This window comes from Cherax quadricarinatus, chromosome 47, assembly GCF_038502225.1.
Source record: "Cherax quadricarinatus isolate ZL_2023a chromosome 47, ASM3850222v1, whole genome shotgun sequence".
Lineage (NCBI taxonomy): Eukaryota > Metazoa > Arthropoda > Malacostraca > Decapoda > Parastacidae > Cherax > Cherax quadricarinatus.
This window is the reverse complement of record NC_091338.1, coordinates 1,764,894-1,788,212: the sequence shown is the minus strand read 5'-3', so window position 1 is coordinate 1,788,212 and position 23,319 is coordinate 1,764,894. Positions and strand designations below refer to the sequence as shown.

The window sequence follows — 23,319 nt, the reverse complement described above, 5'->3', positions numbered from 1 at the left end:
TCCTGATCAGCCGGGCTGTGGCTCGTACGTTGGTTTGCGTGCAGCCAGCAGCAACAGCCTGGTTGATCAGGCGCTGATCCACCAGGAGGCCTGGTCACAGACCGGGCCGCGGGGGCGTTGACCCCCGAAACTCTCTCCAGGTAAACTCCAGGTAATGTATGCGTGGAGCCCCAGACAGACATAATGAGACTAGTCACGAGGGAGCATTCACCAAATTCAACTTCAATAACAAAAACATAAAGTGGGACCAAGTAAACCAAGTCCTAACCGATATAAGCTGGGAAGATATACTAAGCAACACAGACCCCAACTTATGCCTAGAACAGATTAACTTGGTGGCACTCGATGTATGCACAAGGCTTATTCCTCCAAGAAAAAGGAGGAGTAGATGTAAAATAGAAAGAGACAGGCGCTCCCTTTACAGGCGACGGAAAAGTATAACAGAGCGGCTAAAAGAGGTCAATATATCTGAAATGCGTAGGGAGACACTGGTCAGAGAAATAGCAAGCATCGAACTTAAGCTAAAGGAATCTTATAGGAGTCAGGAATCGCGGGAAGAACTAAAAGCCATAAATGAAATCGAAAGAAACCCAAAGTATTTCTTCTCCTATGCCAAATCAAAGTCGAGAACAACGTCCAGTATTGGGCCCCTACTTAAACAAAATTGGTCCTACACAGATGACAGCAAGGAAATGAGTGAGCTACTCAAGTCCCAATATGACTCAGTTTTTAGCAAGCCGCTAACCAGACTGAGAGTCGAAGATCAAAATTAATTTTTTATGAGAGAGCCACAAAATTTGGTTAACACAAGCCTATCCGATGTTATCCTGACGCCAAATGACATCGAACAGGCGATAAATGACATGCCCATGCACTCTGCCCCAGGGCCAGACTCATGGAACTCCGTGTTCATCAAGAACTGCAAGAAGCCCCTATCACGAGCCTTTTCCATCTTATGGAGAGGGAACATGGACACGGGGGTCTTCCCACAGTTACTAAAAACAACAGACATAGCCCCACTCCACAAAGGGGGCAGTAAAGCAACAGCAAAGAACTACAGACCGATAACACTAACATCCCATATCATAAAAATCTTTGAAAGGGTCCTAAGAAGCAAGATCACCACCCATCTAGAAACCCATCAGTTACACAACCCAGGGCAACATGGGTTTAGAACAGGTCGCTCCTGTCTGTCTCAACTATTGGATCACTACGACAAGGTCCTAAATGCACTAGAAGATAAAAAGAATGCAGATGTAATATATACAGACTTTGCAAAAGCCTTCGACAAGTGTGACCATGGCGTAATAGCGCACAAAATGCGTGCTAAAGGAATAACAGGAAAAGTCGGTCGATGGATCTATAATTTCCTCACTGATAGAACACAGAGAGTAGTCGTCAACAGAGTAAAGTCCGAGGCAGCTACGGTGAAAAGCTCTGTTCCACAAGGCACAGTACTCGCTCCCATCTTGTTCCTCATCCTCATATCCGACATAGACAAGGATGTCAGCCACAGCACCGTGTCTTCCTTTGCAGATGACACCCGAATCTGCATGACAGTGTCTTCCATTGCAGACACTGCAAGGCTCCAGGCGGACATCAACCAAATCTTTCAGTGGGCTGCAGAAAACAATATGAAGTTCAACGATGAGAAATTTCAATTACTCAGATATGGTAAACATGAGGAAATTAAATCTTCATCAGATTACAAAACAAATTCTGGCCACACAATAGAGCGAAACACCAACGTCAAAGACCTGGGAGTGATCATGTCGGAGGATCTCACCTTCAAGGACCATAACATTGTATCAATAGCATCTGCTAGAAAAATGACAGGATTGATAATGAGAACCTTCAAAACTAGGGAGGCCAAGCCCATGATGACACTCTTCAGGTCACTTGTTCTATCTAGGCTGGAATATTGCTGCACACTAACAGCACCTTTCAAGGCAGGTGAAATTGCTGACCTAGAAAATGTACAGAGAACCTTCACGGCGCGCATAACAGAGATAAAACACCTCAATTACTGGGAGCGCTTGAGGTTCCTAAAACTGTATTCCCTGGAACGCAGGCGGGAGAGATACATGATTATATACACCTGGAAAATCCTAGAGGGACTAGTACTGATCCTGCACACGAAAATCACTCACTACGAAAGCAAAAGACTTGGCAGACGATGCAACATCCCCCCAATGAAAAGCAGGGGTGTCATTAGCACGTTAAGAGACCATACAATAAGTGTCAGGGGCCCGAGACTGTTCAACTGCCTCCCAGCATACATAAGGGGGATTACCAACAGACCCCTGGCAGTCTTCAAGCTGGCACTGGACAAGCACCTAAATTCGGTTCCTGACCAGCCGGGCTGTGGCTCGTACGTTGGTTTGCGTGCAGCCAGCAGCAACAGCCTGGTTGATCAGGCTCTGATCCACCAGGAGGCCTGGTCACAGACCGGGCCGCGGGGGCGTTGACCCCCGGAACTCTCTCCAAGTAAACTCCAGGTAATACATAAGGGGGATTACCAATAGACCCCTGGCTGTCTTCCAGAAGGCACTGGACAGGCACCTAAAGTCAGTACCTGACCAGCCGGGCTGTGGTTTGTACCTCGGGTTGCGTGCGGCCAACATTAGCAGCCTTTTTGATCAGACCCTGATCCACCATGAGGCTTGGTCACAGACCGGGCCACGGGGGCGTTGACCCCAAAACTCTCTCCAGGTATACACAAACAATTGCAGACAGGCCCTCTTAACAATGCAAGACAAGCCACTGGGGGGGAAATCTTTAGCTCAAGTACTTTCACATTTCTCAGTACGTCATCAGGAGTTATGCAATGTTGTAAGGCAGCAACTGAAGGAGTGAGGGAAAGTTTTTCCAGAGTAGAGCGTGCATGTACACACCTCTTAATGTATAAACAGTGAAAAACACTTATCGGTGCATAAATAAATACATCTCAGGGTGTATATACACTGAGATATGCACATACTGTGAATATTCACTGAGACACGTCTCAGTGTATATACGATGTATGTATATACACTTAGAAGTATGCATTTCTCTATATACACAAAGACGAATGTATACACTGAGAAGTATATCTCAGTATACATTCGTATATGTCAGTGTACATACATTGAGATACTATATGGACATATGAATTAAAGAACGCCTGAATTATCATTGTATATTCATGGGGAAGTGTTAAATCGGCAGGAGTCATACACCCGAGGAATGGGAGCCAGAATAAATAGAAGGGGAAGGGGGCAAGGTCGGGAATAGAACGGGAGGAGGTAGTAGTGTAGTAATAAGTAATACAAAAGTGGCAGAGGTTGTAATAAGACAACAGCAGTAGTAGTAGTAGTAGTAGTAGTAGTAGTAGTAGTAGTAGTAGTAGTAGCAGCAGCAGTAGTAGTAGTAGTAGTAGTAGCAGAAGTAGTAGTAATAGTAGTAGTAGTGACACAAGAGTGGAATGTAAGCAAAGTAGTAGTAGTAATGGAGGTAGTCTAAGAAGAGAAAAACGAAAAAGGAGCACTGTAGAGGCGCTGATGGCCCACGAAGGGTGGGACGAAACCCCACGGGGGTAAACTCATTGACTTTGTCAATGGTCCAAGTCGGACCGAAACGTCGTCGTAAGCTTCTCTCTTTTATGTGCGGGTTATTTGTGTATTGTGTAAACTCATGTTATACTACTTTCCCCCCCTCTCTATTCCCTAACGTTTCACCTACACAATATGCTTCTTTAGTTGATTACAGAGGAGGCAGCAGAAACAGTTGAAATGTAAATTATTATAATCATGGGGGAGCACTAAACCCATAGGATTATACAGCGTCTGTGGGGGGGAGATGTGGAAGGTATTCAGGCTTAATTTAGGGAACTGGAGCACAGATCCAATTCCCTAGGTCAAGAGCCCCTCGCCAGCGTCAAGGAACCTCCCTTGAGGGGAGTTGAAATGTCAAGACAATGCAATAAGTCTAGCACCCTCAAAGACGTAGTTTTGAGGGGGTCAGTCCCTTAGCCTGGAGTACAGTTCTACGCCACAAGCGAAACGTTTTGGAATAGAGATATCTAACTGTCGCACACTTGTTTTACTTATCAACTCGTCGGTATTGTATACTATTATCATATTCACTCTCGGATATATACCGACTCCTTTCCCTTCGCGCTTCTGTCACTACTTAATGGTCTAAGTCGGACCGAAACGTCGTCATAAGTTCCATTCTCTTGTGTGCGGGTTACTTCTGTATAGTGTATATCTCAGTATATATGCACTAAAAGTTTACAGTAATCCCTTTTCCAAGGAATATATTTTTCCTCGATGTTATTGTAAAAATGGCATTCGGCTATAATAACCCACATGTATTTGATAGGCCTTAAACCTAAAACATTAATTAATCCGGGTACTGTAACATTACAAACACCGAGAATTATGTAGATTAGGTAAATTGGTGTTAGGTAAGAGGCCACAAGTGCACTTCTGTCCTCATACCTAAGTAAATGGACACAGATTCAACTAATGTGACATTTTATTGTGGCAACTTTCCACAATAAAATGTGACATTTACCTAACAGTTTGTTGGAAATTCTACCATTATTGACAATTATGTATGAGAATCTAAAGCGTTTACTGCAATACCAAGTTTTATTGTGTAATTTAACAAGTTAAGAGTACAACTATTTTCGTGTCTTAAAGCACAAGCGGTCGAAAAGCCTTAAATTTAACAAAGTTGATATAGGAGTTATGTGAATCTAATTTTTTGACTGCAGCCCAAAGTTGGCAACCTGAGGATAGGGTATATACAAATGGAAATTGAAGATTGAGACACTTATCACAAATGGAAGTGTATACACAATTTAACACCCGTCTTTGAAAATGAAGCAGTCTTGGTGTTTGTGTACACATGCAGTGCTACCTTAATGATCCACGTGAAACCAATGAGCATTAGACTTAACACAGTATCTGGATACACTGTAGATGATTGATTCAAAGAACCGACAAGTTGATAAATTAAGACACATGTGCATCACTTGAGTATCTTTAATGAGGAAACGTTTCGCCACACAGCGGCTTCATCAGTCCATACAAAGGAGAATGGTGAAGAACAGGAGTAGTTTGAGGTAAACTGTCCCTCACCCTTGAGACTGATTACATCGACTCAAGGCTGAGGGACTGATTACCTCAAACTCCTCCTGTTCATCATTCTTCTTTGTATGGACTGATGAAGCCACTGTGTGGTGAAACGTTTCCTCATTAAAGATACCCAAGTGTTGCACATGTGTCTAATTTATCATCTGGATACACCTTAGATCTAACAAAGTAACTGACTAGACTTGAGTGAATATAAGAATGGAGGTATCAAGATACCTTCTACCCGGACAGACTTAGACCTAAGGGTATCTGATAGTCCTTAGATCCCCAAAAGTAGCTATCCATATAGGTCTTAGACCTAAGATAGCTGCTATAAGGACAGGTCTTAGATCTAAGAGTATCCGGAGATGCTTTAGACCTAAGAGTATCCGGATAGGCCTTAGACTTACATCAACTAGAGATAGGCCCTCGACCTGAAAGCAACTCTCAGGACAGGTCTTAAAACTAAGAGATTAACTATCCGAATAGGTGTTAGACCTAAGGTGATGTAGCAAGTGGGCACCCAGATCTAGTGTAGGGGGTTGGGAACACGCAGGTGTTCTATGAACCTCTTATCGATCGATTAAGTTGCCATGGTAACACTCCCGTCATAACAGTAACTAAAGTCCCTAAACTCATTCATACGAAACTATAATACCATAAAATATTTGTTCTCATTAGGCACGTGTTAAGGAGATGATGTTAATAAGCTTAAAGCATGTGGTTAGGTAGGAGAATAAATATTAGAGGGGAAACGAGCGTGCGCAGAGGGTGTGTGTTTAGTTCTAGACAGCGGGCACCAGCTGACAGGGGCTGACGGGGGCCGCTCGGTTGCCTGCTGCAACTATTCATAACATACTCCCCTACTGACAACTTCCAGGTGGGTAACTGACTCACCTGTACAATCCTAAGGTGATCGTCTATGAAGAGAGTGACTCTGGCGAAGGAACGAGAGAGGGAAGTGTAGAAACTGGGCTGGGGTTGTGGTGCATCGTCTGACATAGTAAGTGTGTATTGATCTCAGGAACACACTGCCTCCGTTTCCTCTCCCTCAGGTACTGTCTTTGTACAAGCAAATGCTTGCCAGTGTGCCACTAACTCCTGTCAGTTGTTAATTTGTAGATGTTATATGTCTAAGTAGATTTTGCATCACAGTTGAGTTTGTGTATCAGTTAAATAATAGTTTGGTGTTGAATTATGTAATGGAAGTCAGGGTTCATGTAGGAGAAAGAACACGGGTCTCCACTCATAACTGAGGTGTAACCCACCACATACCGGGTTTTTTAGTTGTATATGTATCCATTCCAAAATAAATTCTCCTAAATCCATGTAATTTTTAACTTGTATTCACTTATAAAAACTTTTGTAAATGGAATTTTAAGACTCGAGAAGATAGGATTTAAGTCTCGATTAGGCATCGCCTTCTCACCCAAAATTTAAATTCTAATGTTGCAGAGTTTGTGATTGATAATTTAAATCCTCCAACTCAGTGGTCGCCAACCTGTATGCATCACATTAGTTGGTCTAATGTGTGATGAGGTCCGCAACCTGAAACACATGAATTAATATAGTATTTAATATAACGACATTAATATCTTAGCCTCGTATACAGAAATGAAAGAATCGATCGGTATACCTCTGCAAGTAATCACTCATTTTATTACCAAAATACTCATATTTTTCACTAACTAGCTGATTAACTTGAAATTGTAAAACAATTTGCTTTTTAACTCAGGCTTGGCCCAAGACGCAGCTCTGGGAGTGAGAACTCGACACCTATCAAAGGTAAAAATTAAGATTTTCAGGTTTGAAAATGTGAAGTGTAAGTTACTCATGTATACTAGACAAGTTTAGATTTTTAAAATTGTCATAGTAGCATGTATAAATTACCTAGGATAACCCGGTTAAATCAGTGACTTGATTCATTTGAATTGCTGTATGAATTTGATCAGTCATTATGGCCAGAAAGCCTGCCAGATACAGTTTTTGTATTGCAGTTTTAAGAATGTTAATAAAAGTAGAGGAAACCTAACTGGCATGTATTAATTTTCGGTGATAATTTGTCGTTTACAGGTAATAAGTGGGCTTTTCCATAAATTTTTTTTGTGGGCAAGTTCTTAAAATAGTGGTTTCTGGCTACTTGGATTTTAGTTATACGAATTCTCTAACATTAAGAGAGTTGTTCATTGGAGATGGTTATATTTTGGACCTACTGGGATTTTTTTTTTTTGTAACAAAAAAACTTAACCTAATCAAGAATCTAACTCAAAATCTTAGGTTAAGCTATGTAATGTTGGGTAAGATTGATTTTTTTAATAAAAAAAAGCAGTATCTCGAAAACAAATGAGTATTACACAACCCATTTTATATAATTTACGTAAAAACCAATATTTATCTTAGTTTAAAAATTTATCCCTCATTTTATATTTCTTTTTATTAATAATTATAACATACAATGGAAATAGGTCAAGGGCCCCAAAGGAAACAAGTCACTGACTCTTTTTGGGCTATCCTAGGTAATTACACACATGCTACTATATATGATAATTTATGTAACTATGTGTACCTGTACCTGAATAAACTTATGCATTATTCATTGTTGAACCTTTTTCTGTGGATTAATGAGGCCTTTAGAAATTTTAATACATAATATTTTTTAATTGGTTTGTTACTTTATCAATGTGGATAGGTTAGCCAGTCATTCTTTACCTTATGACCCAAAATAATTATCTTGTGCTTATAGATAAGGGGAAATCATTTGTTTGTACTGTATACTGTGCTTCCTTAATAGCCACATTAATACTGTATATCAAATTTTGAAATAGCTCTAAAACATTTTTTATTTAAAGCACTAGTGTATTATCTAGTTATTTATTCAAATGTATATTCTAGCAGACACAGTTTATATACGTTCTAATTTTTGTCTATTCTCGTGTATTTTCAAATGTATGCACATATGTATTCTAAGTGTGTATTCTAAATATATATTTACAATATGTATTTAGTTATTATATATAATCTAAATGTATATTGAAGGATTTATTGAGTGTTAATTTTGGTTTAATAATTACAATCAGAAGTGAGCACTAAACTACAAGGGTCATACAGTTATTTTGATTTAAATGTTGCTTTATTCAAGGATGACAGTATAGGCATATTCCCTTTAAGTTGCCTATTACTTTATCCTCTGTCTTGTATTTATTCTGCAGTAGCTATATACAGTACACTTAATTTTGTGATGTATATAATAAATCAGTATTTTAGCAGTTAATAATATATTGCTGAAAAATATTGAAAGTGTCACCAATAACATTCCACAAAGTACGTGTTTTATTTTTTAGTATATTATTCTGTACTGTGTATTTCTTATTGGAAAAAAATTATATAAGTGTTACTATAGTACTACAGCATATTGCATTATATATTATCATTACATTGCACTTAATGTAGGTATTTAGACGAGTTTTAATTTTAAACGGCATGGGTGTTTTAATGAATGTTATGTGGGTGTGAAACCTGGGTTTTAAATGCTGCAGCAAGGAGGAGGCTGGAAGCTGTAGAAATGTCATGTTTGAGGGCATTGTGTAGTATGAATATTACACATGATATGGAGCTTGGAGATTAGAAGTGCTGGGTTATCAAAACTATTATTCAGAGGGCTGAGGAGGGATTGTTGAAATAGTTGAAACATTTAAAGAGGATGGAGCAAAATTGGATGACTAGGGGGTGTATAAATTGGGGCAGAAGGAAGGAGGGCTAGGAGGTTATCCCAGGGAAGATTGGAGGGAGGGTGTAAAGGAAGTTTTGAAAGCTAGGGGCTTGGACATCCAACAGGCTTTTTTGTGAACATGTTAGTAATGGAGGTACGTGGTTTTCATGGTTTGAAATGTCGAGTATGAGCAAGGTAGCATTTAGGAAGGAATTTAGGGTGACCTGTTAGCCAGACTTAAGTCCTAGAAGTAGGAAGTACAGTGCCTGCACTCTGAAGGAGGGGTGAGGCTGTTAAGATAAGATTTCGTTCGGATTTTTAACCCCGGAGGGTTAGCTACCCAGGATAACCCAAGAAAGTAAGTGCGTCATCGAGGACTGTCTAACTTATTTCCATTGGGGTCCTTAATCTTGTCCACCAGGATGTGACCCACGCCAGTCGACTAACACCCAGGTACCTATTTGCTGCTAGGTGAACAGGACAACAGGTGTAAGGAAACGTGTCGAAATGTTTCCACCTGCCGGGAATCGAACCCGGGCCCTCCGTGTGTGAAGCGGGAGCTTTAGCCACCAGGTAAACTCCAGGCCACTGGGCCACCCCACCAGGCCACTGGACCACCCCACCAGGCCACTGGGCCACCCCACCAGGCCACTGGGCCACCCCACCAGGCCACTGGGCCTGTAGTTTAGATGGTCATCTAAGCTGTGATGTCAGCAAGCTTTTGGCAAAACAGTGATTGAATGACAGTAAAGTGCTTCTTTTTCAGGTTGCCCTACCTTGGTGGGCAACCTTGCCTTTTGCAGTTATTGTAACTTAATATTTTTTTCTTGTTTATATACAGTTAACAGTGCCTATATTAGCAATATTATTTAATGTCATTTGAATCACTGCATATACTCTACAGTACTACTGTATGTAAAAATTTCATATTGTACTCTCATTTCTGTATAATGTACATTAATGCTGCATACTGTGTTTGTTATTTAGAACTATTGCAGTATTCAGAGTTTTCCCAACTTCATTTAATAAGCTTTAAATTTAGAAAATATTAATTTAATATTATTATTATTACTATTATTATAAAAAAGTGCAAAATTAATTTTTTCTTTTTTTATGAATGATGTCGAGTTTCTCTTGGTCAGAATTTTCTATAATTTGGGTATCCCTTTGCATGCATTATTCCAAATAAGAAAGATTAAAGCTCTGTATATGCAGTTATGTCTAACAGCTACTGTATGTTGAATAGAGTGCATGCTGATAGCACAGTTTATACAATATATTTAAGAAATAATTTCACATTATATAACATCCAAAATAATGTAACTGATTTCTACCACTTGAAAATTAACATTCAAATTTTTTTTATAGTTATTACTGGTATTTAAAATGTTTATATAGCACATGTTTCTGTAATGTAATCTGCATTTTAAAATTTGTTAGTTTTAATCTTGCATGCAATTCAATTACTACATGAGAACTAACAGTCTGTAGTGGAAGGAAGGCGGGGTAGGGGTCGGCCTAGGAAGGGTTGGAGGGAGGGGGTAAAGGAGGTTTTGTGTGCGAGGGGCTTGGACTTCCAGCAGGCATGCGTGAGCGTGTTTGATAGGAGTGAATGGAGACAAATGGTTTTTAATACTTGACGTGCTGTTGGAGTGTGAGCAAAGTAACATTTATGAAGGGATTCAGGGAAACCGGCAGGCCGGACTTGAGTCCTGGAGATGGGAAGTACAGTGCCTGCACTCTGAAGGAGGGGTGTTAATGTTGCAGTTTAAAAACTGTAGTGTAAAGCACCCTTCTGGCAAGACAGTGATGGAGTGAATGATGGTGAAAGTTTTTCTTTTTCGGGCCACCCTGCCTTGGTGGGAATCGGCCAGTGTGATAATAAAATAAAAATAACTAACAAATGCAAATGCTCCCTAAACAACCTATTTCTGTAGACTTCATCTAATGAGTAAAGTAATTTGGGTTTTATTAATCACAAAGCAAGGGACACTAGCTTGTGGAATGGATTTTATCTCCATTATGCTTTCAGTTTATTGCAGTTATTCTAGTTAACAATAGAATTTGCTTTCATTCATATGATACAGATCATTAAATTCACTTCATAAAATATCATATTAGATAGCTGGTAGCAATTCTTGTATAGCCTATTCCATTTTTGACTTTAGTAAATTGTAGCATTACAATACAGTAGCTTTGTTCAAGGCTGTTAATTTAAATTTCCAACAAAGGCAAGGTGACACAAAAAAATAAATTCATTCAGTCACATTCCTTGGGTGCATTTCTAGAAGGACCCAGATATCATGCATAATCCAGTGCTAACTCATTGAGCTGCAGCATCCCCACTAGGGTTAAGGTGCAGGCACAGTACTTTGCACTTCTGTAACCCCAGCTAATTGGATCCCGTGAAAGCCTTTGTAGAAATTACCATTCTCAGTCCACTGTAACATGCTAACATATCCCAGCTCAATGTTTATGCCTCTCCTCATACATGGTTCTTCCACAACCTTCTTTTAATCTTTATGCACATCTTCCATCCACTCCAAATTGATGTACAGTACCTCTAAATCAGTTTGTATCTTACTTCATTTGCTCTATACAAGATGCATTTTAACTACTACTTTTGCCCTTTAAACTGTTTTCTTACTACTTCATTCCTTATTCTCTCTATAATAATCACACCATACACTAATCTTAGGCAAGATAGTTTCACTGTCTGCAACTACTGCAGCATTCTAAGCCCATTTTTTCCATTCATACAGGTATTGGTGCAACTACACTGTACATTTTGTTCATATAATTCCCTTTTGCATGGATTGACAAACTTCTTCCATTTCAGATTCTTCAACACTAATGCAGCTTTTTCTTTTCAATTTGAGACTTTCCTCATCCTTTATATACCAAACAATCGACACATCCACTCCCAAGTGTTTAGGTGTACATCCATTTCCTTAATATTCTTTTATTCAACTCCCAGTCTTTCATTCCTTTTACATTTACTTATTAGTTTTCTTGCCCCTATTTTTATTCAGTTTAAACTTCCTCTTGTATAACCTGGTTACTCAACCAACATTGTTATTATCTATTAATGCCACATGTCATCCTAATATGCTAACATTCATGTCTTACATCTCCACTGATAAAACCATTAAGGGGTACATTGAAAAATAAGATTACTATCTTGACTACCCACTTATTATGCAGTTTGGTTAAATTGGCTGATAAATAGAAAATGACCAATTATATAAAAGTTCATAGGCCCCTTAACCATTGGTTGAAAATTTCCACAATTTTGAGCAGGATTGTTGAAAGGGGAAACTAGCTCACTCACGTCTGAAGAGTATCTTTAACCCCTCCCCTTGTCATAGTTGCATGGATGCTAACTCTTTGGCAGTATGCTGCTAGGGCTAGGATTGCTAAAGGCAATGTTTTGGCAACCGGATGGTGGGAAGAATTTAAGCTGGAAGCACTTTCAATTAAACTATAAACCTAGTATCACTGACAAGAGCAATTGATGCATTGTAAACTTAATTTTGCAGATTATATCTTAAAGTATTTAATCTTAAAAAACCATGTAATGGCAGTGGGTAAAAGTGAGAAATATACCTGGAGATAAAATGGATTGGATGATTGAATACTATCATTTAAGGACCACATTTGATATAGTTTCACTTAGATCTAACTAGTAAATTCTGCTAATTTACTAGTTAAAATATGTTATGTGGGTGGAAAATGCTAACAAAATTATTTACAATGTTAACACAAATAACAATATCTACCGTAGTTTAGTGTTCACACCTGAAAATGGAGGAAAAGTTCATAGAAATGCAACGTAATTAATTGTAAAGTTTTTAAAATATGACCTACAAAGAACAACCGAGAAAATGGTCTGCCTAGACTCGCTTAGTTATTAGATGGAGGAGCTCCCTAGTAAGGAAGCTGGTTAGTAACGTGGTATTATGGCAGTGCTTTATGAGATGAGAACATTTTTGTATAATAATGCACACAGCAATGACTAATATCAGTAACTAAATAAAGTACAAGTAAGATTCGTATAATGAGCAAAAGCTTGGCATGTCCCTCCCAGTGTTGTACAAATGGGCACTTGTTCCTTTATGTAAATAAATATATATAATATTATGGTAAAATTTAATCGGTCTATATCTTTTTTTAGGGAAATTGTTGATCATATAATATATATGAAAATGCAGATGTTGCTCAGTCCAGAACTACATAATAGGAATTGTTACCTTGCTTAAAGGAGTGTGTATCTATATGTATAATGTAAGTAGCCAAATACATGAAGAAAAACTATAACATTTTTAACATACCATATTATACAGTGCATCATCATTAAATTAAAACATGCATCCAAAATTAAAATTTATTTCTATCTCCCTCTTTCTTCTCTCATTCTCTTAACTACTCATTCTTGATACATACTGTGTTATAAAACCTAAAGATGTTATTTTTATTGCAGATGCATGGTGAAAGAATGCAAGACTAAATTCTAATGCTGATGGAGCAAATCAATATGCCAATGAACAAGCTTTACTTACACCTGCAGTTAACCCTGATTAAGTAACCATGTAAACTTCTAATCTGTGCTGTAAATAATAGAAAATTAACCGATTCCTGTTAGTGAATGGTGTAGTGGTTACTAACATACAAATGTAGTTATATATTGTGCCATATTTGTACATTGCTAGTCCTTTCTAGTCGAACAGTTATAAAATGTACAAGTTGTAGCAATTATTGTTGCTTTCTAATTTTTCATGCCTATTAGAATTGCTTTGCTAATATTTTTGGCAATTGTGCATAGTTATATGTTTCACAATGGGAGAATTCATAATAGAGTGCACACTATGTGGATCTTCATTCGGTTTTGAAAAAGATTATGATTCCCATCCATGTTTAGATATAGATGTCAAAGTTCCTTTTAAAATTAAATTGGAACAGGGTGAGGATGAGGAAGAAAAAGAGCTAGAAAGTGAAACTCAGCATATGCTAAACCAGGCATCAAGCTCCAGGAATCAAAATGGAGATGTTTGTATGACAGCCATCAAAGAGGAGCCTAGCGAGTCTTTGGATGTTGAAGATGAGGATCCCCTTGATCTAAGAGATAATGAAAAGGAGGAAGTTGTAGATGAGGCTGAGCCTATGTTAGAAGATGCTCTTGAAGATGATAACCTAAGTATTGAAGAGGAAGTAGAAGAGCTTGAGAGAATGGACCCCACTACTAAAGTGGAAAATGTGACCGATGCAGTATCTATTCGTAATGAATGTGGTATATGTGGGAAAAGATTTTATAGAAAGGAAGATTTTCTCACCCACACTACAAATTCGCACAAAATACCTAGGCCATTTCAGTGTAAGGTGTGCAAGAAGAGGTTTACCCAGAAGCATTATGTTACTCTGCACATGCGAGTTCATACTGGAGAAAGACCTTATAAGTGCCATCTGTGTCCAAACTCTTACTCCCACAAGACAAGCTATACAATTCATATGAGGATTCATACTGGAGATCGACCGTACATGTGTGGGGTGTGTGGGAAAAAATGTTACGATAAATCTGGTCTGACGAGTCACATGAGATCGCATACAAAGGAGACTCCATACGAATGTGAAGTATGTGGAAGACGTTTCACCCATTCTAAAAGCTTGCTGGTCCATCGTAGGAACCATACAGGTGAGAAACCTTACAAATGTGAGTATTGTGGAAAATGTTTCCGGCACTGGCATAAACATAAAATACATATTAGGCTACACACTGGAGAAAGGCCATATAGATGTAAAATTTGCGGTAAGGGCTTCCCTCGTAATGATGAGGTAAAGCGACACATGAGAAGTCACCAGGGAATAAAGTCTTTCAAATGTTCCATTTGTGGTGTCTATTGTGCCACACAGGCAAGTATTACAGGGCATATTGACCTTCATCATGCTGATTTAAGGACAATTGACCCAAATGCTCCAGAGAAAACTGTTGTAAAAAATAGTCATTCAGGGATTCTAGGAACAAAAGCACCTCAACCAAGAACAATTTATAAGCCTGTGGCTTCAGTAGCTACTCAAAGTAAATGTGTTGGATCCAGTGCTCATCAAAAAACTTCAGTTTTTGGTAAGAATAATACTTCTAACTTTTCAGTTAAGAAAGATGTTAAAAAAGTTGAAAATAAGCAAGAAAGCAAGACACAGTCTAAGGAAGGTGAGAAAACTAAAGTTCTCAGTTATAAAGAATTTATTGAACTTCAAGAAAAATTGCTGATATGTAAAGGTTTGACTGTTAAAAACCCACAGGGGCATTCAGTACCTAGTAAATCAAATGTTGATGGTAACAGTGACAATAAGAATGGCACACAATCAAACGTTTCAAATGCTACAGTCAAACACCAGAATACTAGAACGCCTTGTAGTGTTAGTGGCCAGGTATTGGACACTAATATTCGTGGAAAACAAATAATGGTGTTGTCTACACAAAGTGGTCAAAAAGGGGAGGGAACGCGGTTTGTGGTACCACAATCATTACGAGGTGGCAAGCAAGTGGCAGCCACTGCGTCAACCTCGGTTCCAGCTGGGCAGCGTATAGTTATACGTCAGCCCTCTGTATTCATGCCTCAAGCTCAAGTAGGCGGTAACCAACAAATTGTATTTCTTTCTAAACCTGGCAGCCAACAGAACTCTGTGATGCTGTCTCAGCCTTTATTGTTAGTATCTGGGGGAAATTCTCAGTGTATGGTACTAGTGCCCTCGGCTTCCACTGCTGGGTCTAACACGGGGACACTTCAAACTCTCTTGCTTCCGGCATCAGCTGTAAGCACACAAATTAATAATGGAACCATTGCTTCAGAAAACAAAGTAGTGACCAAGAAAGAACCAGGGGAGGTTGCATCCACTAACAACATTGCACCAAAGATTACCATTAAACAAGAACCAGGAGTACAGCTGCCAGGTGCTGTAATAATCAAACAAGAACCCGTTGATGATGATTCATCAACTACCAATAGTGTAAGTAATATAGTTATCAAGCAGGAGCCTCAAGACTAGTTGGTAAATTTGTCAGATGCTCATTTTATTATGATTGTCAGATGTTCTTTTAACTTATTAGAAACTATTGAAATAATTTTGTACATAACCCAATAGTGTCTCTAATGTCTTTCATAGTTGAAATGCACAGTGATTTAAGTTAAAGGAAACATTCAGTTGAAATCAAACTAGTCATTTAGAGTGCAACAAAGGTTTTATTTTTTGCCACTGTCTTGTTTTGAACAGTTCCTTCAGATATTAAGTTCCATCACTAGTCAGTCTGTTGTGGACACGGGAACTGCAGAGGCTCCTTATATATTAAGATAGCTCCAGTTATTGGGAACTATTTTGTTCTTTTTTCAAGTGTACCTGCAAGGACATTCCCCTTTTTAAGGATATTTTATAATGTACAGTATATGCCTGTGAAATCTATTTATAAGTTTAATGGATAGTTTTTACTGATATTTTTATTTTTATTAGGGTTCCCTTACTTGATATGAAATAAAATATTTCAAAATATTTATTTAATATTTAGCTTGAAGTACTTATAATGCTTCATGTACTTAATTATGTAAGATTGATTGGGCTAGTCATTATTGTAAATGTGAAGATGTACTTAATGATAGAAGTAAGTAATTTTTATGGATTTATTATATACATTCAATTGTTTTTACTTTAGTACTACTTACATTTTTCAAGGTACAAGACGAGTAATAATTTCTCTCAATTGTGCATGAAAATGCTCGATAGTATATTTTGAGTACTCCCCTCCTCGAGGGAGGTGCTTTCTTAATGAGGGGGCTTTTGATTCAAGGCAATGGCCTTATCCTCCCTTTCCTTGGATTGAGCCTGATTGCTTTCCATTTCTCCAGGCATTATAAGACCCCTTGTGGGTTTGGCACTTCCTCTTTGAATATATTAAGTGCAATGTACTTCTGAGAATTATCTACCCTGCAGCTCAGTATCTGATCAGGCCTCCTGTGAAGGGCTTAAGTTAGTCTACCCCACAGTCTGCTTTGTAACCAGGCTGACCTGCTGATCTGATCACCTGATCAACCAAGCTATTACCACCTGAAGCCTGCAGGTAGATATATTAGTAATATATAATATTGCAAATGTTTACATAGAATTTATGGCTTGCGTAATTTATTCATATACAATACTCTGTTGTAATTTTATATTCACAATTATCTTTGTCAGGGTTATAGTACAGTACTAAATTATGTACAGTATACAGTACTTTGTATTATATAATTGCAAAATGTTACTGAAATTCATAAATTTGCTTTAGATAAGTACAGTAATGTAGATTTTAGGCCCTGAAATGTTTCACCAGCCAATTAATACCTACAAGACTGGGAGGTGATGCAAAAGCACACATTTTCTATTCATTAAATATCGAGTAATATTTAACAAGATTGTGAAATAAATCTGAAACAAATTTTTAATTGATATCCTGATGTGCAGAATGTGTTTTATTCCTCAAGCACTGATATATATTATATTTTCATTCTTTATTATTTTTTTTTTTTTTTTTTTTTTTTTTGCAACATTGAGAAAAGTAAACAGCAATAATGACAGAGAAATCTGAAAGCAGTAAAATAATTTATGGTACACATATATATATATATAATTTAAATATGTAGATTTTTATCTGAAATATTTAATTATGGGTCAGTAAAACTGTTTGAAATAAGGTGAAATGAAAGGTATACATACAAGAGCACTAGAATTTTAGATCGATATACAAGTGTTGTGCAGTGACTATTTACGAGATCTAAACACACTTTATTAAAATCATAACTAAGCACTAAACCCACAAGAATCAATAAACATGCTCAAGAATGGCTTTCCTTGTTATGTAATATAACCAACTTTCAAATACATACAAAATATGTGTTGGATATTAATGTGTGCATGCTCAATCTCTTGCTACCCTCTACCCCTGCACTATCCACTGCCCTGCTGCACTGTATGACCCTTGTAGGTTTAGTGCTTCTTTTTGATTATAATAATAATGTGTATGTGGGATAAAGGTAATTTAAAATTAGTTGTTTTTTTTCCTGATAATTATACATAAAATCTCAAAAAATTAATATATATATATAATTAAGTCTTGGTTAGTCTTAAAAGAGACTAATCATTACTATGGTGCTCACAGAAAAAGAAAAGCACATAAAGAAGCTATGTAGGTTTACAGAAATAAAATTAATGAAATGTTGGCGAGTTTGCTCGTTAGTAGATTACTGTATAATAATTATTTAAATGAGGATGTTGATAAATAATAATAAAACATAGTGTATATCTACAAGAATTTTTGTTTCCACGAACTTCTTGACAAGTTAATCAGTTACTTGCACGTAAAGGTTTTCATATATATATATTTGATATTTGCTGTTACCTTACAATAAAATTATACTGTTGATATCTTTCATGTAAGTTTTTAGTCTTGATATGAAATTAACAGTAACAAGCTATATATGTATTTTTTTTATCAGGTATGCAACCATTCTTTTTACTTTTCATTAGATATGTAATCATATTTTGCAGAAAATTACATAATACTGTACTGTAATTGTCATGATAAACTCCAGCAGTGAATTTCATATTCACAAGATTGCAGAAATACTCACTGATTCAAGTGCAATACAGTATACTAAGTAACATGGCTATTATGTATTCAGCTGTTCGTATTTTTTTTTTTTTTTTTAGATGTTAGATTATGAAATACTCGTTGATAAGGTTTATCCACCTTTCCTCTACATGTACTATGTTGTGTATGTGTGTTTATACAGTACAGGTGTCCCTCGCTTTATGCAATAGATGCAAACCCACTGTAACATAAGATAGATATAGATTCATTCTCAGACTTTTACCAGTTCCACTTTTTTTTTTTTTAAACAAGTCGGCCGTCTCCCACCGAGGCAGGGTGACCCAAAAAGAAAAAATCCCCAAAAAGAAAATACTTTAATCATTCAACACTTTCAACTCACACATAATCACTGTTTTTGCCAGGTGCTCAGAACACAACAGTTTAGAAGCATATACATGTACGTATAAAGATACACAACATATCCCTCCAAACTGCTAATATCCTGAACCCCTCCTTTAGAGTGCAGGCATTGTACTTCCCATTTCCAGGACTCAAGTCCGGCTATATAAAAATAACCGGTTTCCCTGAATCCCTTCACTAAATATTACCCTGCTCACACTCCAAAAGATCATCAGGTCCCAAATACCATTCGTCTCCATTCACTCCTATCGAACATGCTCATGCATGCCTGCTGGAAGTCCAAGCCCCTCGCCCACAAAACCTCCCTTACCCCTTCCTTCCAACCTTTTCAAGGATGACCCCTACCCTGCCTTCCTTCCCCTACAGATTTATATACTCTCCATGTCATTCTACTTTGATCCATTCTCTCTAAATGACCAAACCACCTCAACAACCCCTCTTCAGCCCATATGTTTTCATAATTATTATTTTTTTTTTTACAAAATGCATTCATACTTTGTTAATGTTCATTTCATGCATATGTGAAGACCTCTCATTATTGTTTTTTTTTCTAAGATCAGTCAAGAACTGTAGATTTATTTACATTATATTAGAATATGAGCTGTTGGCTCACCAGGGAAGAAGTGGAGGGTTGTTAGTGAGGCATGGTGGTGGGTAAGTAGCCTGCGAGCCATGGAGGAAGCTGTAGGCTCAGCTGAAAGGAAGGATAAGGGGATGGACTGGATGAGACCCCAGCAGAGTGGCTTGGCCTGGACTAGTGGTTGTATCACTCACTGCTTCACTCACTCATTGCCTTTCCCTTTCCCCATCACATACAGGACTTATGTCCTGGACATGTTTAGTGGGAGAGGCATGTGACATGATACAGCATCCCTCACCACTGCCTTCAACACACTACATTAGTCTAGAGTGATATTTAATGCGGTATTGATTAATTATCAAGTAATGCTGTACTGAGTAATCGCATGCGAGTGAAAACGCACAGCGATTATCCTTTGCAATCACATAATGATTTTTTTCTGAATAAAGCTAGGGAAAACCTGTATATACAATACAATGCATTTATGGATAAATTGTGCATGTATGTTTGGTAATACCACTAAGTTAGCAACTTCACTAAAATGTTACTTTTTTTATCTTAATCCTACCAAACCTGTTTTGAGTCAGACTAAGTTTATTAGTTTTCTATTATTTAGCAACAGTTATATGTATTAATTTTGTGATGCTCCAACTTATATTTATACAATTATTACAACAGTGAATTTATACTTTTTCTGGCAAAACTTTTGTTGTTTAACTCAATGCAAACTCTGCATATAAAGCATAACGTGTGTACTTTTACAACACTAATCCCTGTTGCTCCCAGCATTTTAGTCAGTTGTGTCCACCCCCACTGCTTTCCTCATTTTCAAAAGTTATCTGCCTGCTTCACCCCTTGTATTCTTATTTCTGCCTTTTTTCACTCATTCTCTCTTCCCAAGCCAGAATTTCTGGCTCATATTTCATTTAAATTACACACAGTTCAAAGTATTGTCTCCATCTGAAATCTCTCTCCATTTTTACTCATAATCTTGCCAACTTTTTTAAGAGATACAGTACTGCATTTCAGTCTGCTTTCTTCTCTTTTTTTCCACTTTATCTCTTCCCAAAATGTTCTTGTCAAGCTCGGATGACTTTTCCTCATATATTCTTTTAATCTCTCATAGCTTGTACTTTTGAGAAAACCCTGGGTATGCTGCCCTTTTTTTTTTAGTGTATCACCATGTTTAAATTATTCTACTACCAGTGATCCTCTTGTGTACATACCCTTCCATAACCACACCTTCACACAACAGTCATCTTTTCTTCAAACATTTGCTTATACTACTTGCTGTATGACCCTTTTCAGCTTAGCATCTACCTTGATTATTTTAATAATACTCATATCACTCGCAACTTTTGTCTTGGATTCATTCACTTTCACCTCTCTTGTTTAATGACATATAATGCACATAAAGAAGTTCAGCTGTATGTATACAATTGTGTTTACTTTCATCCCTAATTTAGGGATTAAAATTTTCTTGGTGTTAGTGTTTAATTGATATGCAGCCTTAATTACTCATAAGCAATTGACAGGCTTCAAACATAGCAAACAATTAACCCTCTCCTTTTTCTACTGATACATTTGTATACTATCTTGCTTGTACTCTTAATTCCAAGTTACTATTAAGAACTGGTACACTAAGGATCAAATTCACTTTTCACTATTATAAAAACATGTACTTTATATCCAAAAGGCTGTCCTTTATATTTTCTACTTCTTGACAACGACTGATTTACTCCACAAACTCTGATGATACTTTTCGCACTCCCCTCAGCCCTTTCTAGTTCAGTCTCTTGCTGCCCTTTACCCTTTCACCATCCACTACCCCGCTGTTATCCATAACCTATTACTCATCCATCTCCCTTTTGCCACCTGATGCCCTCGCTTCCTTCCTGCCCTGCAGCGCTGTATTCCTTGTGGCTTAGCGCTTCTTTTTTTATTATAATAATAATAATAATTATATTTTCTAGCATGTAGTTCAGCAGCTTTTTTTCTTTGGGAACTTATCTTACCTGTATGACACTTTTGGTTTTAGCATTTAACTGTTTTAATTTTGTATTTACTTTTTTTTCACTGAAACATGTAATTATTTTATAAGCACTAAACCCATGTCATACAGTGGTGAAGCTGAAACATGTGATGTTTTTTACCACCACTCTTTCTAAGCACAACTCCAGTCTCTTGTTGATGTCGGTCACTGTAAACTTTACTACTACGACAGTCTCAACTTTGCATCAGTCCTCCAAACTATTATTGTATTCTCTACTTTTCACAAATCTTTCTACACAATTAATCTACAAGACTCTCCTCAACACTGCTATCACATACAGGTGCATAAATACCTTTTGTATCCCATTTCCATTATCAATAATTCTAGAAAGAAATCATATTTTTTTTTCTTTTGTATACACCCTAATGCTATTAGATACCCATTCAGTAGAATTGCTTGCACCCTCTTTTGCTCTTGTTCTGATACAACCATTATTAATTATTTTAATTCCTTTCAAACTCTTCAAACATTTTAAAATTTATTTCAGTGATTGGAAATCATTTTCTTTTGTTTATAACATGAGTAATACAGTGGACCCCCCCGGTATTCGATATTAATCCGTTCCTGAGAGCTCATCGAATACTGAAAATATCGAAAAGCTAATCAATTTTCCCCATAAGAAATAATGGAAATCAAATTAATCCGTGCAAGACACCCAAAAGTATGAAAAAAAAAAACAAATTTTTACCACATGAAATATTAATTCTAATACACACAAATTGAAGAAGACATGCACAGTTACATGACACTTACCTTTATTGAAGATCTGGTGATGATTGATGGGATGGGAGGAGGGGAGAGTGTCGAACTTATTGTTTAGAAGGGGAATCCCCTTCCATTAGGACTTGAGGTAGCAAGTCCTTTTCCGGGGTTACTTCCCTTCTTTTAATGCCACTAGGACCAGCTTGAGAGTCACTGGACGTCTGCTCCCTCTCCTTTACGATTTGTCTAAAATGGGCCACAACATTGTCATTGTAATAGTCACCAGCACGGCTTGCAATAGCTGTGTTAGGGTGATTTTCATCCATAAAGGTTTGCACTTCAACCCTCTGTGCACACATTTCCTTAATTTTTGAAGTAGGCACAATGGATTCTACAACTGGCATAGGCTTCTCAGGGTTAGCCCCAAACCCTTCAAAATCTTTCTTAATTTCCATACTAATTCTCACCCTTTTTACCACAGGGTTGGCACTAGAAGCTTTCTTGGGGCCCATGGTGACTTATTTTGCAGAAACAAGCACCAAAAACAGTGATAATATGGAATGTACCGAATGTATCCTTAGATGCGCGCACACTGGCTGGCTTGTAAACACTGGCACACGAGGGGCAGTTCAGGCCACACTTGGACACGTCTCTTACGAATCGTATCGAATACCGGGTTTTCAATCGGATACCGAGGCAAAAATTTTGCATTAAAATGCATCAAATACCGGATTTATTGAATACCGATGCCATCGAATACCGGGGGTCCACTGTATATATATTTTTTTACCTACTTTTATCTTGTACTTTCAAATAACCCAGCTTTTAAAATTGCCTGCTTTTTCTTTTTATCTTTTAATCTTGTGTAGATTAGTAACAAGTTCTGTTAACTTCTAACATTCAGGAATGAGTTATAAATATTTCCCAAATATCTGAGTAATCATGAGACAGAAGGAACAGTCTAGTGATAGTGCCTGTACAATTATTTCATAGACTTTAGTTTCATCACTTTCATGAAAATAAGATTTAAGGGCCATAAGTAGAAATAATTTTTTCTTCAGACCTGCTGGGGCTGAAGTCCCATAAAAAAAAAAAACTTGCAGCCATTATTCATTTATT

The 23,319-nt window shown here is 37.4% G+C and overlaps 2 protein-coding genes across 5 annotated transcripts in view; one reads left to right on the top strand and one right to left on the bottom strand.

The window, feature by feature from the left end:
• The window catches only part of LOC128696549 (protein C3orf33), a 24,828-nt gene extending 18,301 nt beyond the window's left edge, over window positions 1–6,527 (bottom strand). Inside the window, exon 1 of the mRNA XM_053787860.2 lies at window positions 6,018–6,527. Within this exon, the coding sequence (XP_053643835.2) occupies window positions 6,018–6,122 (105 nt within the window). The 5' untranslated portion in view covers window positions 6,123–6,527. The remainder of the gene's footprint in view (window positions 1–6,017) is intronic.
• Window positions 5,896–23,319, top strand: LOC138854040 (uncharacterized). 4 transcript variants are annotated; one of them, XM_070094656.1, is made up of 3 exons: window positions 5,896–6,000; window positions 6,856–6,905; window positions 13,310–23,319. In XM_070094656.1, exon 3 carries the CDS (start codon window positions 13,666–13,668, stop codon window positions 15,871–15,873), a length of 2,208 nt encoding a protein of 735 aa, XP_069950757.1. In that variant the 5' UTR covers window positions 5,896–6,000; window positions 6,856–6,905; window positions 13,310–13,665; the 3' UTR covers window positions 15,874–23,319. The 4 variants fall into 4 exon arrangements, with proteins under 4 accessions (XP_069950757.1, XP_069950756.1, XP_069950758.1 ...); XM_070094657.1 differs by having other exon boundaries at window positions 5,991–6,123; XM_070094655.1 differs by lacking the exon at window positions 6,856–6,905 and having other exon boundaries at window positions 5,906–6,000.

Coding starts and splice junctions, on each gene's coding strand:
- LOC138854040 (XM_070094656.1), top strand. CDS start 13,666: ATGGGAGAATTCATAATAGAGTGCACACTATGTGGATCTTCATTCGGT.